The sequence below is a fragment of the Phragmites australis genome, chromosome 16 (assembly GCF_958298935.1).
Source record: "Phragmites australis chromosome 16, lpPhrAust1.1, whole genome shotgun sequence".
NCBI classification, from domain to species: domain Eukaryota; kingdom Viridiplantae; phylum Streptophyta; class Magnoliopsida; order Poales; family Poaceae; genus Phragmites; species Phragmites australis.
The window spans coordinates 29361180-29375276 of NC_084936.1; the positions used below are offsets into that span (position 1 = coordinate 29361180).

Consider the following 14097-nt stretch of genomic DNA (forward strand, 5'->3'; position numbering starts at 1 on the left):
TTACCCCATGGAGCAGACCGTACCGAGTGAGTTCTCCTCTTCTCCTCTCTCTGGTCGGTCGTGCTGTGCCTCCTCACTGTTAGCGAACTGAACTGAACTGAACTGAACTGAACTGAACTTAACTTAAACAAGAGTCGGTTAGCTGCTTGCTAATATATAATGAGCCTGCCTGACACAATTGCATGCTAAGTTGGTCGTCGTCGTGTGTTGTTCTTATTTGTAACCGGATTTGCTGACAGATACCTGCGCGTTGGTGGCCTGCACGGTCTGCTTGGAAGCCCATCACCGGCTAGAGTACGAGTTCATATACGGGCAGGGCAGTTTTCCTTGCCGGGCTGCGGCCCCCCGCAAGCTCCGGAGGGCGTGCTTCCGGGAGCAGCACTGGAACGCCGACCTCAAGAAGATGGAGAGGACATGGCACCCTAAACATGGATGTAAGTACGTAGAGCGGGTGCTCAGCATGATGATCAAGATCGGGGGAGCGCCCACCACCAAGGCGCCGACGCCGGCGCCCTGCTTCCTGCCTCTCAAGGCATGGGAGGGTCACTACTGGGGCCGCACCCTCACCGCCGAGCTTGCGGCGCGGCTCCTTCACGAGCGCGGCCCTTGCGTAGGCGTCATCTTCGTCACCCAAGAGTACTATGACATCGACGCTTCTATGGACGACGGGGCGGTATTCCGAGGCTGCCCCCGCTGGCAGCGCCTTGAGATGCAGCAGCAGCTTCGCAGCGACAAGGTGGGTTACCATGGCGTCGTGTGTTACCAATACCGCCACCGAGACGGCGAGCTCCAGGTCCTCATCCTAGACAACCACAGCGCTGCGGGGCCCATTCGGTGGATCGCGTTCGACGAATTCGATGAGTTGTTCGCCCTCTCAGTACATCCGTTACTGGGCTGCCCGCCGGCTCCGACGCTGCTGTACCCCCTCAGCGGCTGCGGCTGCTACTCCGGATCCGACTAGTACTACCCTTCACTTTGCCTGTCGATCGTGTGTCCAAGTACAACATGCATGCAGGATATAACATACTTACATTGTTCTTTAATCTCCGCTAGTGCTACCAGTTACTGACCAGTGTGGAATGATTTTCTTTACATTGTTTTTATATAGATTTTTTGGTTAATCTACATCGTTAGATGTTTATAATAATGAGTGATTTAGATTTTTTTTCTTTTTTCGTTTAATTTGTTAATTTTGTGATCTTGAGAGGGAATATGGTAACTTTTTTCCTTCTCAAATAATAATATAATCGATGTAGACGGCTGTTCAACTATACCGTCAATATTATTTAACATAAAGTAGGTGGCTAAATATTGCCACATCTGCTATAGCGAAAATAAAGAAAAACGGCTGAAAGAAAAAAAAACTTTCTGCACCCTCTATATGCGTTGACTCACTGCAATTTCGGATCCATCTTTTAGCATTCGAACATGCAATCAACGATGGCAAGGCATAGAGGTACTAGGAGCTGCGGCCTGGCCATCGTCCTAGGTGCAGTCCATAAACAAGTACGTTTCAGCCGAAGAATTTGTTAGGTCTATTACTTAATTAAACTGTGATCTTCTAGTCTAATGAACATCTCTAAGACCGAATTCTAGACGGAAATCTCAAACCGCGTGATCCCACGTCAGCATATTGTTTGGAGCCGTCGGATCGGATACAACGTTGATCCTGCGACGTTCGGCCGCCCTCTCGGAAGTCGGCAGCACCGGGCCGAATTCGATTTGGGTTCAGTTCATCGGGTCCGAAACGAGGCGGCGCAGATTCTCTCGTGGCCTTTATGTGTCCGGTGTGAAGATTTGGCCCGCCTCCGCCTCCTCCGCCTCCCTATAAAACTCAACGGGGCCTCTCGATCCAATACCGGCCGCCCTGGGGATTGAGAATATGTTGGGATCCACGGAGGATTGGGCGACGAGATGGACGTCGCCGGCGTTGGAGGAGCTGCTGCCGGATCTGTCCCGCGAGGAGCAGCTACGATTGCAGAACGGATCCCGCGACCGCAAGGGCAAGCTGAAGCGACATGCCAAGATGGAGACGGTTTCTCCATCGCCTCCTATCCCGCTGCGCACAGAAGAGTACGTCCCTCCCATCCCCTCCCCTCAGAACTGATTGCAGTATTATTAACTAGATTTACCCCAAAGTTTTGATTTTTATTGTCGAGTCCAGCGTACTCTAAGATCCCCTATTTCTTACGCGTTTCCTACGCATCAGTCCGGGTTTTTCAGTCGACGATAGCCGGTGAGGTTAGCGGGGGTTGTTTTTGCGCCGAGATTGGGGCGGGGGCGAGCGTCGGGAAGATGACGACGGTTTGCTGAGGAAGGGGAACCAACGGTCGGAGGAGGAAGATGACTGCACAACGGTGCGATATCCATCCAACGGCTCATATTGGTCACTGTACCAAACGAATTCTTCAGGCGACTGGCTGCTAGTCTGCCCCTTCTTTTAGTTTGCATGGCTAGTAAAGAATTGCATGCACTTAAACCTCATAACTGGAAAAATTCCAAACTCTGATTATGTAATGCGTGTACAATTTGTTTGTTTTACTATTTGTTCTTTAATTATTCCAATTAAACCAACTTATAAATCAAATTACTCCAATTGTATTGTATTGTATTGGATGCAGAGTGCGCGACGCCTTCGTGATTCCCACCGTCCGCGACGCTCTCCGCCATTATAATGCCAGACACCCGGTGCGTGCTTTTAGTTAGTAGTTTTAATTCAATTTCACCGCAATTGCACTGTATTAATCAATCCCTGCGGCGTGCTGCAATGCAGGGTGGCGAGTTCGATTGTGTGAAGCCCCTGATGCAGGCCCGCGTGGGTTTCAGGGGCCAGGTGTGGTTCCACGTTAACTTCTGGGCTCGCAGCCGCAGCAGCAATAAGATCAAGCGCTTCTTCGCTGAGGTGCACTACAAGCCATCCACCAGAAGCAGCAGCAGCAGCAGCTCCGTCTGCTTGGACCCTAAGCCGATCCCCATCGTTGAAATATGCACCATCATTGGTACGTATATATATATGCTGCAGTGCAGTATATGTATATATCACGCATCCAACTTTCTTTTCTATTTGTTCTTTAATTATTTCCTTCTTCTTAACTGGACGTACTGCCCATGTTAGCTGATTCTTAACATGCATGCAGAAGAGCCGCTTTGCCAGTACAGGCGTAGCTGTGCATTTTGTCCCGGCGATTTCGACATTCTACACCCTAAGGGGTGCCGTAAGTTTGTTTGTGGAAACGACAAGGACCGGATAGAACAACGACTCACGCCGTGCATGGCCGGTATGTGGCATGGGTTGCCATTCTCTTGCACTGGAGCAACTATTAATTGTCTGAGTTCTCATGATTAGATTTGAGATTTGTATGTGCGTGCAGCTGACGTGATGGGAATATTGCTGATTATCTCGGGATTGACAGCGGCGCATAATTTTGTGCTGTTTTTATCATCACTATTTTTTATTACAGTATAGTTATAATATTGAAATAAGAATAAGATCACTATTTTCTATTAGAATGTGAAGTCTTCAGAATTTGTTGAGCGAACTGTTGTAGCACTTCGACCACTGAGATGCTAGTTATGTGAATTGCTCTTTGAATTTTCCAGCTGCTAGCATTTGTTCTGTACTAGTTTACTGCTATTCCTGGAATACTGAAACAAATTTGCTATTGCTAGTACTTTTGTATTAGTTCTGTGGCTCTAAAGTTTATAGTCGACACTTGGAAATTCCCCTGTATGACGGCGAACCAGATGGTGTTCAATCTGAATTTGCAAATATGGAACATAATGTGTCTGAGTGTGTGAATCTTGCAAATGAAGATGATGTTACGAGGCAGGAACAGAGTATATATGCAAGCTTCTTGAAGGATGCACACACCAAGTTATACCCTGGGTGTGAGAAGTTTTCTAAGTTGTCATTTTTAGTCACTTTATATCACTTGAAGACCTTACATGGTTGGACACACGAATCATTACATCGCTACTTGGTATAGTATCTGATGCACTTCCTTACAAGGCAAAACCTACCTAAGAGTTATTATGAAGCAAAAAAAAAAAAAAAAAAAATCATTGGCGGTTTAGGGCTTGACTATGTGAAAATCCATGCGTGCCTTAAGGATTGTTGTCGGTGTATTAGGAACCGAGAGTCCCCGAATCCCGAGGTCAGGCTAGCCATCCGCCACATAGCGCCATCCCGCAGGATCTCTCCTGCAAGATGAGAAAAGATCAAGTCCCGGGAGAAGGCGCTCGAGGCCACAGTCAGTGGCCCCCCCGGGTGCCCCAGTTCCCCGATGATCCACGAAATCTAAGTACCGGAAAGAAAGTGTTCGGGAAGATATACGGTGGCCCCCGAGCACCCTAGTCCTCCGACGACCAGGAGAGTTAAGTACCGGGAGAAACACGTCCGGGGCCGCCGGCGGTGCCCCCTAGGCACCCAAGTATCCCGAGGACTCACCGAAGGAAGTTCCGAGAGAGAGTGCTCGGGGCTGCGTGCAGTTCCCTGAGGATCCGTACAAGTGTGCCCGGGAGAGAGTGCTCGGGGAGGTGAACAGTACCCCCGAGCACTCGGTCCCCTGAGGGTAAGAAAGGGCGTTCTCGGGAGAGAGTGCTCGGGGAGGTGAACAGTACCCCCGAGTACTCGGTCCCTCGAGGACAAGAAAGGGCGTTCTCCCCTCGAGGACAAGAAAGGGCGTTCTCCCCTCGAGGACAAGAAAGGGCGTTCTCGGGAGAGAGTGCTCGGGGAGATGAACAGTACCCCCGAGCACTCGGTACCCGACGACCCAGTAAGTCCCCTAGTGGAGGCCCCCGAAGGGCCCACCGATGAGGTATCAGCCAGTCAAAGGCCCGAGACCGCATTTAAAGAGCGTGCGTGGCTTGTCACCTCTAACTGCTCCCGCCGCGCTCAGCGTCAGTTCCTGTCATGTCTGGCAGAGAGCCGTGGGGTTATTAATTGCACGGGTCCTGTCCCGTGCCATCCGGCCTGTCTCAGGATATCGTCGTAAGGACCAAGGTGTTCCGTCTGCCGCGCTGCTGTGGCAAGGGAACAAGACAGGACGGGCACGCCGGGTCGCTCTGCGGCTGCCCGGCGGCCCTCTCCACGGCGCCCATTGCCAGGGCATTTATTGTGACGGATGACCGACGTGCGATATATTTTCCACCCCCGTCACTTCGTCCAGAGGAAATGATGACGCCCTTTCCATTTATGGTGTCTCAGAACTCGTGCCCCCCTTCCGTTCGGGGCACGTTGCGGCCGGCGGGTACTTAAAGCAGCCGGCGACACAAAAGAAGGGGAGGCACACAGACGACAGTTTTAGAGGCAACGAATAGACAAGAACACAGCGCAAGAGAAACACGGCTGAGAAGTGAGCAGCACGAGACAGACCGAAAAACAAGGAACCCCAGGCTCTTAGATAGATCAAGATTCTTGTAACCAGCAACATCCTTGAGGGACTTCCTCAGGACAGTTATAGTATCCATACAGGAGTAGGGTATTACGCCCCCGTGCGGCTCAAACCTGTCTAAATTCCGGTGTATTTACTTATTCTTGCACTAGGCCAACACCCACCACCACCGGTCGTTGCATTTATTCCTATTTATTTCTCCGACGAACGTATTCAGGATCATCCTCCGACTGAATCTCTAAAAAGGGGTCTCTCGGGATCCTGCGACTGGAGTTAGTCCTCCGACAATTGCATTCTGTTTTGAGGTGACACAAGAGTCTTGCCATGTGTGTGATAGCTCTCGTTGGAAAGATGATGAGAAGAATAGCTCTGCAACTGAATCGAAACCAGCAAAAGTGTTGCGTTATTTTCCATTGTTACCAAGGATCCAAAGGTGGTCTTGCAAGTGATGGATTCAACCCCTTCTGAAACTTGAGTTCAAAGCACAGTACTTGGCCAATGATGCTTATTCCTTATAACCTACCACTATGGATTTGCATGAAGCAAACATCTTTAATTTTGTCAATGATCATTCATGCACCATATTCCCCGGGGAATGATATTGATGTAGATTTGCAGCTATCGATCGCTAAGCTCTTAGAATTGTGGGGGTGTGGAAGGATTTGACGCCTCCGAGCTGTATTAGGAGGCCCTTTCCTGCCAGATTTCCTTTCCTGGCAGACACCTCAATGCATGGCCCACGAAGCACCCATATATTGGAAGGCCCTCCTTGCCTCCATGGCCGGCCTCACCTACTAATCCCGCCTCAGTCTCCATCGCTCGTTTTCCGCGTGCAACAGTGAGAGGCCCGGTCCACCCATGGCGGGCGACGAGCAGGAGGAGGCGATGGGCGGCGGCGACAAGCTCATCCTGCGCGGGCTCCAGTTCCACGGCTTCCACGGCGTGAAGCAGGAGGAGCAGAAGCTCGGCCAGAAGTTCGTCGTCGACGTCGACGCATGGATGGACCTCACCGCCGCCGGGGAGTCCGACAGCATCGCCGACACCGTCAGCTACACCGACATCTACAGGTTATTAGGTTCACTCGGCCCCGTTTCATTCCGTTCCTACCTAACTCCCATCGATCTATGGTCCATTCTAGCGTTGATGGTTGGAAATTGCACTCTCGGAATTCATCAATCAATGCATATCGTATTGTAGTTACAGTTTGGGGACTTAGAATGGATCTGGGGATTTAGATTAATCATGATTTGTACTAGTATATATGCTTGCAAATGGTTCAGCCTTATCCTCACCGTACTAAGGCGTAAGACCAATTGACTCGCGTTTTTATGCTCTAATAACTTGTGCCTATGATTCAAGGACAAGGACATTATCGTGTTTGGCTCATCTTGTGCACTTTTGGAATCTGATCTGTCCATGGCAGTATCATTCAACATCTAGGACACTGTAGCCGTAGTTTGATCCTGCAGATCTGCAGCCAAACTGAGGGGCATCAGTTCATAGGAATTAGCATCACGTTACGGACGGTCTATGCGTCTCTGAATGATCACTTTTTGGTAGTAAAATCTAAAATAGGATTTCATACTCTTCATTTGGCACCAGGCCATCTTTGTGCACCTTCATTCCTCCACTGATTTCACTCTATTATATACCTCCCTCTATAAAATTTTAGTTGTTCTTATTTCGACTGAATCATAATGTATTATGTGTCATTTAGCTTCTTGACACAGTATGTAAGTTCTGAATCATAATGGAACTACTGTCAGGTCTTAAATTTGATCAGTCCTTTTTTTTCCCTGCTCTGAAGAGGGTACAGATTCACACACTTCAGGGTCCGAACATCTTTTCCAGTATCCCCTAATAGTCAGTCGTGTTTTCCCCCTCCCTCTGCAGGATAGCTAAGGGCGTCGTTGAAGGCCCGCCGCATAATCTTTTGGAGTCGGTCGCTCACTCCATCGCAAATTCTACACTGCTCAAGTTCCCTCAGATCTCTGCTGTCCGGGTGAAGGTTGGAAAACCTCATGTCGCGGTGCAAGGCGTTCTGGACTACCTAGGTGTGGAGATAATGAGGCGCAGGAAAGCATGAGTTGAAGGTTCTTCTTCTTTAAAAAAAAAAGCCTGAGCTGAACAATTTGCTCAAATGCTCAGCCATTTCTGCGTCGCCCTATATATGTACGTGTGGAGCCAGTGGTGTTTATGGTGCTGTTGGTCTTTGTACTGGAATCATAATCCACACTTGTTCACATCATGTTTGATGAACAAGAGAATTCGGGAATTGTGTTCTTGCTTGCATACATTTTCAGGAGCTCAGCTCAAAACTCGTGTGTAATTTCTTGTGAAGGCTGCATGGGATTGGATCCATTTGTTCTGTCCTTGTCCTGGTTTATGCTACGTACTACGAGTGCAACTAGCTATACAGCTGACCTACACATTAGTGGTAGGCAACCAATTATGATTTCAAAAAACGCAACCCATGGAAGTGGCTGGGAGCCTACAATGCATTATTGGTTGCCATCTTAATTTCTTCTAAAATCATCCTCAATCGATTTCCGTCAGAGTTTAGAATACCTTTACAAAGGGATTTTTGTTCTATTCAATATTTCAACGGTTTCTCTTTACAATTCCCCTCACGAAAGTATTCCTAAGGTCATTCCCTTTAGGACGGGATTCTCTCTCTCTCTTCTCTTCGTGAATCTCTTCAAAGAAAAGTTGCTAAAGATAAGAGAAAATAAAGGAAATATGAACGGAGAGGGGAATTGAGAAAAGAACGAAATGAAAAGAATATGATTGAGATGATCTAACCATCATCTTAAAAAAAATCCTCCCTAACCATTCATTCACTAATCTAATCCACCAGTACATAGCTCCCTGCACTACACGTGACATACTCAACTCAACTGTTCTTTCCGCTAAGGAGATAAATCGTTCAGAGTTTGTTAATCGGGCTGGCCTATCATTCTTTAATCTCTTTACACCTCCATTTGCATGCCCACACATCGGCTAAGGATGGGGTTGCTTATGTGTTTTGAGAGCATAATTCTCTGTATGCTTTATGGTCAAGCAACATTATTTTACCACACACTCGTATTGATTGATTAGTTCACTTCACCTGTTTATTTATACCAAATTCCGGATTCAGTATTAATAAACACATTTGGGGTCACTTAAAGTTTTGTTTTATCGCTAATATGTAGGACCACATTGTAAAACCCACAGTCATCCGATAATATCTAGAGGATTGAAGTGACATTTCCTCTGAAAATGAAAGAGAAAAGACCTGAAAAGGCCAAAGCATAGTGAAGTCTGCATGCTCAGCTCAATCTTTACTCAACCCCAACTAACCGGCACCAAAACTACGGAAATGAGCCCAGTGAAAAAGAAAATAAGGAAAAAGAGATGAGAGAGAAGGACGGTGTCTTCCTCAGGACTTGACTGACTCTTGAACTACTCTCAAGAAAGCACGGGAACTGGGGAAAGGGCTCCCTTTTTGAGAGAGAGAGAGAGAGAGAGAGAGAGAGAGAGAGAGAGAGAGAGCCTGCAGACTGGAGAAGAAGAGGGGAGGAGAAGGGGCCATGGTGCGGAAGCATGGATGGCAGCTCCCTGCACACACGCTCCAGGTGCAATTTCGATGGCTTTCCTCGTCCCTTGTGTTTTCTTCCCTACGGGTTACAGGATACCACCACGCTTACAATACAAGAAATTTCACCGCAAGAACTGGCTGTGGAATTTCTTAGAAGGGCACGGAAAATTCAACATTGTTGTCTCCCTATAATTTGCAGCATTCATTGGGTAGTGCTTTTCATCCATCTGCGTAGTTTATCGCAACTTCCATTCGTATGTGCTAGGAAGAGATATATGCCTAATGTGGTGGTACAAAGTTTAATATGTGGGGTGCAATACTCGCGAGAATGGTGCTGCTAATTTTGTTTTTCCCCCATACGAACGTGTTACTGTGAACTGCTTAGGATTGGGGAGAATTCTCTCTCTCTCTCTCTCTCTCTCTCTCTCTCTCAGGTAGGAGTCTATTTTTGTTCCTCATTCCGGCATCTACTAGAAATTAAGGCATTGGCTGCAGTGTTTCTGAACAGGAATTGGGCATTCCCTTTTACTAGAAGGCTTCCTTCTTTTTTATGATCTTAGTTTTAAGTGGTGGAAAGGATGGAATGGTGGACTACTGGAGATTTTTACTGAAATGGCTGTAAAAGTAGCAATGCTCTTTGTTTTCACATGTACTAACAAGTAACAAGAACAAGTTAGTAGCTCTAGCTCCAGAAGGGATGGCTCGTTCACGTGGTTGGTTTGGCGATTAAGCTGTTGCCTGATGGCCTAGGTCCTGTTTTTACCCTGGTGACAGTCAATTTTTATATATTCCATGATTATGAAACCATGGTGCTCTTATGGATAATTTGATACCTGAAATTTTATCTAGTTAAGAATTATTTCTCAGTATAGTCCTCGGACTTATAGCGCTGATGAATCTTCACTGTTGATTTTCCGGGTGGCGAGTGCAAGTCTGATAAAGAAAAGGAGGAAATAAATTACCAATTTATACTCAAAAGGCATTTTCATCATGCCAGATTATAAGAACGCTTATGTGTTGTATTGTTTACCACATTTTCTTAAATTATTTTTACCTCTACACACTTTTTTCTGTGCACTTTTCTTTGGATCATCCTACTCTGATAAAACCCCAAATTTGTCCAAAGTATTCCAAATTTCATTTCGTGAACAGTTAAATGACAAATTTCTGAATATCTTCTGGACCAGATTGTTGCAATTACAGTTTTCTTTCTTCTGGTGGTTGCATTTTATGCCTTCTTTGCACCGTTTCTAGGGAAGCAAGTCCTTGAGTATGTTGCGATTGGTATCTATACTCCTGTGGTAAGCCTGCCACTATGCATGCTTTGTGTTTCTTTCTCTGTTTCTCATCATTTAAGGATAGTTGTTTGTGCTGTGCATTTACCATTTCTACTTGTGGCAACTCTGTCAGGCATTTGCTGTTTTCATCCTCTATATTCGGTGCACTAGTATAAACCCAGCAGATCCTGGGATTATGTCAAAGTTTGAGGATGGCTTCATTGATGTACCTGCAAGTGCTGCTGACTTACAAGGCACACGTTTGCCAGCAAAAGCCGATATTGCTACTGAAACAAACGCCCCAACATCTACTTGTAGGAGCTCTCTAGATGGGCGTTCTAATCATGGTGATTTAGATGCTGGACATACAAATATAAATTTAAGCTCACAACCACCAAGAAGAAGTTCAAGTAGCTGCTTACTTGGAGGGGTTATTTGTGCTTTGTTTGTCAAGGAGGATTGTGGGAAGTTTGATGATTCAGATAATCAAGTTGATGGAGAAGATGCCTTGTTTTGCACATTATGTAATGCTGAGGTACGCTCATATGTGTGGCTGTTCAATTTTTGAACCACCACAGCAAATTGTTTATCTTAGTCAATAATAGGTCATACCAGTGTTAGCTGCTGCAGAACTTTGGTCAAAAGTGAAAACTTGTGTTGTCAGGTCTTGCTGATTTTTAAAAAAAAAAACTCGACCGACCTAGGGGGAACTAGGTGGCATTATCAATAAGAAAAAATAGGCACCCAAATTTGCGTCGAAGAGGACTCGAACCTGGGTGGTCTAGGCTTACATCCACACCCTCAACCAACTGAGCTAGCCTCAGTTCCCATGTCTTGCTGATTTACAAATATAAATTTTCAGGTTCGCAAATTCAGTAAACATTGCAGAAGTTGTGACAAGTGTGTGGATGGATTTGATCATCACTGTCGGGTATTTCTTACACAGAAACTATATTTTCCTTCAATTTTTAAAATGCATATCTCATGTTTGCGTCTTTGGCAGTGGCTAAATAACTGTGTTGGACGGAAGAACTATTTCACATTTATTGCTCTGATGACTACCAGTCTCCTCTGGGTCTGTAAAGTGGCCTTACGCAATCTCCATTCTACATACATATTTAGCATGGTACAGTAGATTCTTTACACCGTGTATTATTTGATCCAAATGCTTTTATAATCTTCTGTATCGCAGCTTGCTATTGAATTTGGAGTAGGCATCGCTGTTCTTGTTATATGCTTTGCCAACAAGAATTCTGAGAGAATTATTCAAGACAAGCTTGGGAATGGTTTAACTCGTCCTCCCTTTGGTACTATTGTAGTAAGTTGTAGCAGAAATTGTCAATACTTTATCAGCATAATTGACAATTGCTTCTATATTATCAAATATTATGGTTAGATTTCTAGAACTGTATATTATAGCAACTGTTTTCTGTTTCATGTCTTTATTAGAGTAAGACTTTGCTATTAACTGACTGAATGTAAATTTCTTATGCACAGGCCATGTTTACTCTTCTTTCTCTATTTGCTTGCATACCTTTAGGAGAGCTTTTCTTCTTTCACATGATCTTGATCAGAAAGGTTTGTCTCACAATTTTCACCAAGTACAATATGTACGAAAAGGGCATGATGTTTCTTACTATATTGATTTTATTTGTTCTACTTAGGGGATCACAACTTATGAATATGTAGTTGCAATGAGAGCTATGAGTGAAGCATCTCAAGAGGAGGACGAGGGGCTAAACATTGTTTACTCCCCGACAAATTCAGCAACTACTGGATTCAGTGGCGCTACTTCACTTGGTATTCACCAAAAGGGAGCATGGTGCACACCACCAAGGATTTTTGTTGATCAGGTAATTTTGAATGGTTAGCATACAGCTTTGATAATTTTGGGGCTGCTAAACAATCACATAGTATATCTTTGAAAGTTCAGTAAGAATGTGCAAGGTGGAAATTATATGTAATAGAGTTTTGGAGTAATTGTTTTTTTCTTCTAAATTTATTTGCTGTACTCCCAACTCTGAAATAGGATGAAGTGATCCCACATTTGGAGCCAGGAATGGTACCATCAACCGTCGATCCTGATGCTGTTGGCCATCCTGAAAGAGCAAACAAAGCCAGGAATCAAGTCAAAATCAGTGCCTGGAAGCTTGCAAAGCTGGACAGCAATGAGGCAATGAAAGCTGCAGCAAAAGCTCGGGCATCATCCTCTGTCCTCCGACCTATAGATGCCCTCCGGGCTCAAGATGCGGACCTTAGCTCCAGTGGTAATGCCAGCATGAGGAGCAGCATGAGTGCTGATTACAGTGCCACCAAGGAAAAAGGTACTGGTATGAAATTGTCATCTCTTCAGAACTCATATCCTCAGAGCCTCGCGAGCCAGGACGACTATGAGTCAGGCACGCAGAGCACTAGCAGCAAAAGCAGCCCAGTCCACATTCACAAGCCCGCACCTCACACTCAGATTAATGTGCCCTCTCGTCCACCTCCAGCTCCTCCAAGGCCTGCACCAGTGGTGCCAAGGCCGCCTGTTCCAACCACGCAGATATCCAATCCAATGTTCCGGTCAGCTACATCTTATATCCGGGAGAACCGAAAAGCCTCGGTTGTTTGGGATCAAGAGGCTGGTCGGTACGTGCTGGTTGCTCCTGCACCCACAAGACCAGTAACTGGTGGCGTTGATCAACCAGCGAGAACACCGCGCTTCTTGGCAAACCCTGGTGGTGAGCCTGAGCCAAGCAATGGTGGGAGAACTCTCGCACCCATGAATGCTTCTGCCTCAGCATTGCCATCTGAGAGGTTGACATACACTGGGCAGTCGATATTCTTTGGCGGACCGCTTCTGGGTGCTGCTTTTGACGCTCCAAGGAATGACACTGGAGGAGAGAAGAGGCGAACTGCGGAGTCCTTCCCGGTGTTCGCTCCGGGAACAATTCAAAAGAGCCCACCGTTCAACAGGTGAGCTCCTGGCACACATTTGCTGACGATCATGGCTGCGACAATGGGTTAATCATTGCTGCAGCATTGCTCAGCAAGAGCCCTGAACAGTCCTGGGGTGATTTCTCCGGTGATCACCAAAGACTCCAGAAGAAGTAAAGGCGTCATAAGAACATGTTGAAATCTGAAAGGGGGAACTTTACTGTTGAGTTTGCATCTGAAAGGGTTGAGTGACAAATGAATTGTGCATTTGTCAGGAAAGCAGAAACTGGAAACACGACAGGTAGAAGAGCCGATTGATTGTGATGTAAATTCTTTGCTCGTTCATTATGTCTAACATTTTCGTCCTCTTTGTAGTGCTTGATAATTCTGGTTTAAAAGGACAAGTTTTAGATTTGGATTGAGTAGAGTTTTGACCCTTTTTTTGTTGGACCAAGGCATATCATTCCAAGAAATTTTTTTTGTAGAATTGTTACTAGAGTGAACTACAGAAAAACTACATGTTCTTATTCATTGGCATTGTGCCCCAGGTTCCATGCTAAAAAATCCTCACGACTGTACCAGAACGGGCAGCAATTTGAAAGCCCCATGCTTTGGCTATGTTGACTGAGGTTTCATGAAACCTTACCAGTAGGGTCTATATATTCTTTCTTTGTTTCTTTCTTTTTTCAACGACAAGGATGGCGCAGACGCGCACACATTTATCATATTTCTTGAATCAGAAAAGAAACCTGAGAAGAGGTGGTCTAGAAATTCTCTCATTCACAAAGATTATAAAGGATAGATCTATACCCCATTGGTTTCTCATAGGCCACATAATAACATTGTAGATAAATTAGAGAAATTCTTATGACTTGGGGTAAAATAAAAATATATACACACACCTTATTTTGTTCAAATTACAATGTTG

General features: G+C 45.7%; 3 protein-coding genes across 5 annotated transcripts; all 3 read left to right on the forward strand.

Moving 5' to 3' along the window:
* Positions 1 to 1806: 1806 nt before the first annotated feature.
* Positions 1807 to 3602, forward strand: LOC133895973 (uncharacterized). The gene is made up of 5 exons (XM_062336495.1): positions 1807 to 2073; positions 2622 to 2688; positions 2774 to 2999; positions 3138 to 3278; positions 3372 to 3602. The coding sequence occupies exons 1-5, from the start codon at positions 1883 to 1885 to the stop codon at positions 3464 to 3466; spliced, it is 720 nt and encodes a 239-aa protein (XP_062192479.1). The 5' UTR covers positions 1807 to 1882; the 3' UTR covers positions 3467 to 3602.
* A 2550-nt stretch (positions 3603 to 6152) lies between these two features.
* LOC133895974 (dihydroneopterin aldolase 1-like) lies at positions 6153 to 7761 on the forward strand. The gene is made up of 2 exons (XM_062336496.1): positions 6153 to 6460; positions 7287 to 7761. The coding sequence occupies exons 1-2, from the start codon at positions 6252 to 6254 to the stop codon at positions 7477 to 7479; spliced, it is 402 nt and encodes a 133-aa protein (XP_062192480.1). The 5' UTR covers positions 6153 to 6251; the 3' UTR covers positions 7480 to 7761.
* Positions 7762 to 8595: 834 nt separating this feature from the next.
* On the forward strand, positions 8596 to 13633 carry LOC133896481 (probable protein S-acyltransferase 19). 3 transcript variants are annotated; one of them, XM_062337099.1, is made up of 9 exons: positions 8596 to 9010; positions 10161 to 10274; positions 10384 to 10785; positions 11113 to 11181; positions 11254 to 11325; positions 11443 to 11568; positions 11748 to 11828; positions 11915 to 12103; positions 12280 to 13633. In XM_062337099.1, the coding sequence occupies exons 1-9, from the start codon at positions 8966 to 8968 to the stop codon at positions 13210 to 13212; spliced, it is 2031 nt and encodes a 676-aa protein (XP_062193083.1). In that variant the 5' UTR covers positions 8596 to 8965; the 3' UTR covers positions 13213 to 13633. The 3 variants fall into 3 exon arrangements, with proteins under 3 accessions (XP_062193083.1, XP_062193082.1, XP_062193084.1); XM_062337098.1 differs by having other exon boundaries at positions 11113 to 11325; XM_062337100.1 differs by having other exon boundaries at positions 10228 to 10274; positions 11113 to 11325.
* Positions 13634 to 14097: the final 464 nt, after the last annotated feature.

Excerpts from the sequence above, each read along its gene's own strand:
- LOC133895973 (XM_062336495.1), top strand. The coding sequence starts at position 1,883 with ATGTTGGGATCCACGGAGGATTGGGCGACGAGATGGACGTCGCCGGCG. Across the intron at positions 2,689-2,773 it reads ATTATAATGCCAGACACCCG|GGTGGCGAGTTCGATTGTGT; the intron begins GTGCGTGCTTTT and ends GCTGCAATGCAG. Across the intron at positions 3,279-3,371 it reads ACTCACGCCGTGCATGGCCG|CTGACGTGATGGGAATATTG; the intron begins GTATGTGGCATG and ends ATGTGCGTGCAG.
- LOC133895974 (XM_062336496.1), top strand. The coding sequence starts at position 6,252 with ATGGCGGGCGACGAGCAGGAGGAGGCGATGGGCGGCGGCGACAAGCTC. Across the intron at positions 6,461-7,286 it reads AGCTACACCGACATCTACAG|GATAGCTAAGGGCGTCGTTG; the intron begins GTTATTAGGTTC and ends CTCCCTCTGCAG.
- LOC133896481 (XM_062337098.1), top strand. The coding sequence starts at position 8,966 with ATGGTGCGGAAGCATGGATGGCAGCTCCCTGCACACACGCTCCAG. Across the intron at positions 10,275-10,383 it reads TTGGTATCTATACTCCTGTG|GCATTTGCTGTTTTCATCCT; the intron begins GTAAGCCTGCCA and ends CAACTCTGTCAG. Across the intron at positions 11,326-11,442 it reads TGACTACCAGTCTCCTCTGG|CTTGCTATTGAATTTGGAGT; the intron begins GTCTGTAAAGTG and ends TCTGTATCGCAG.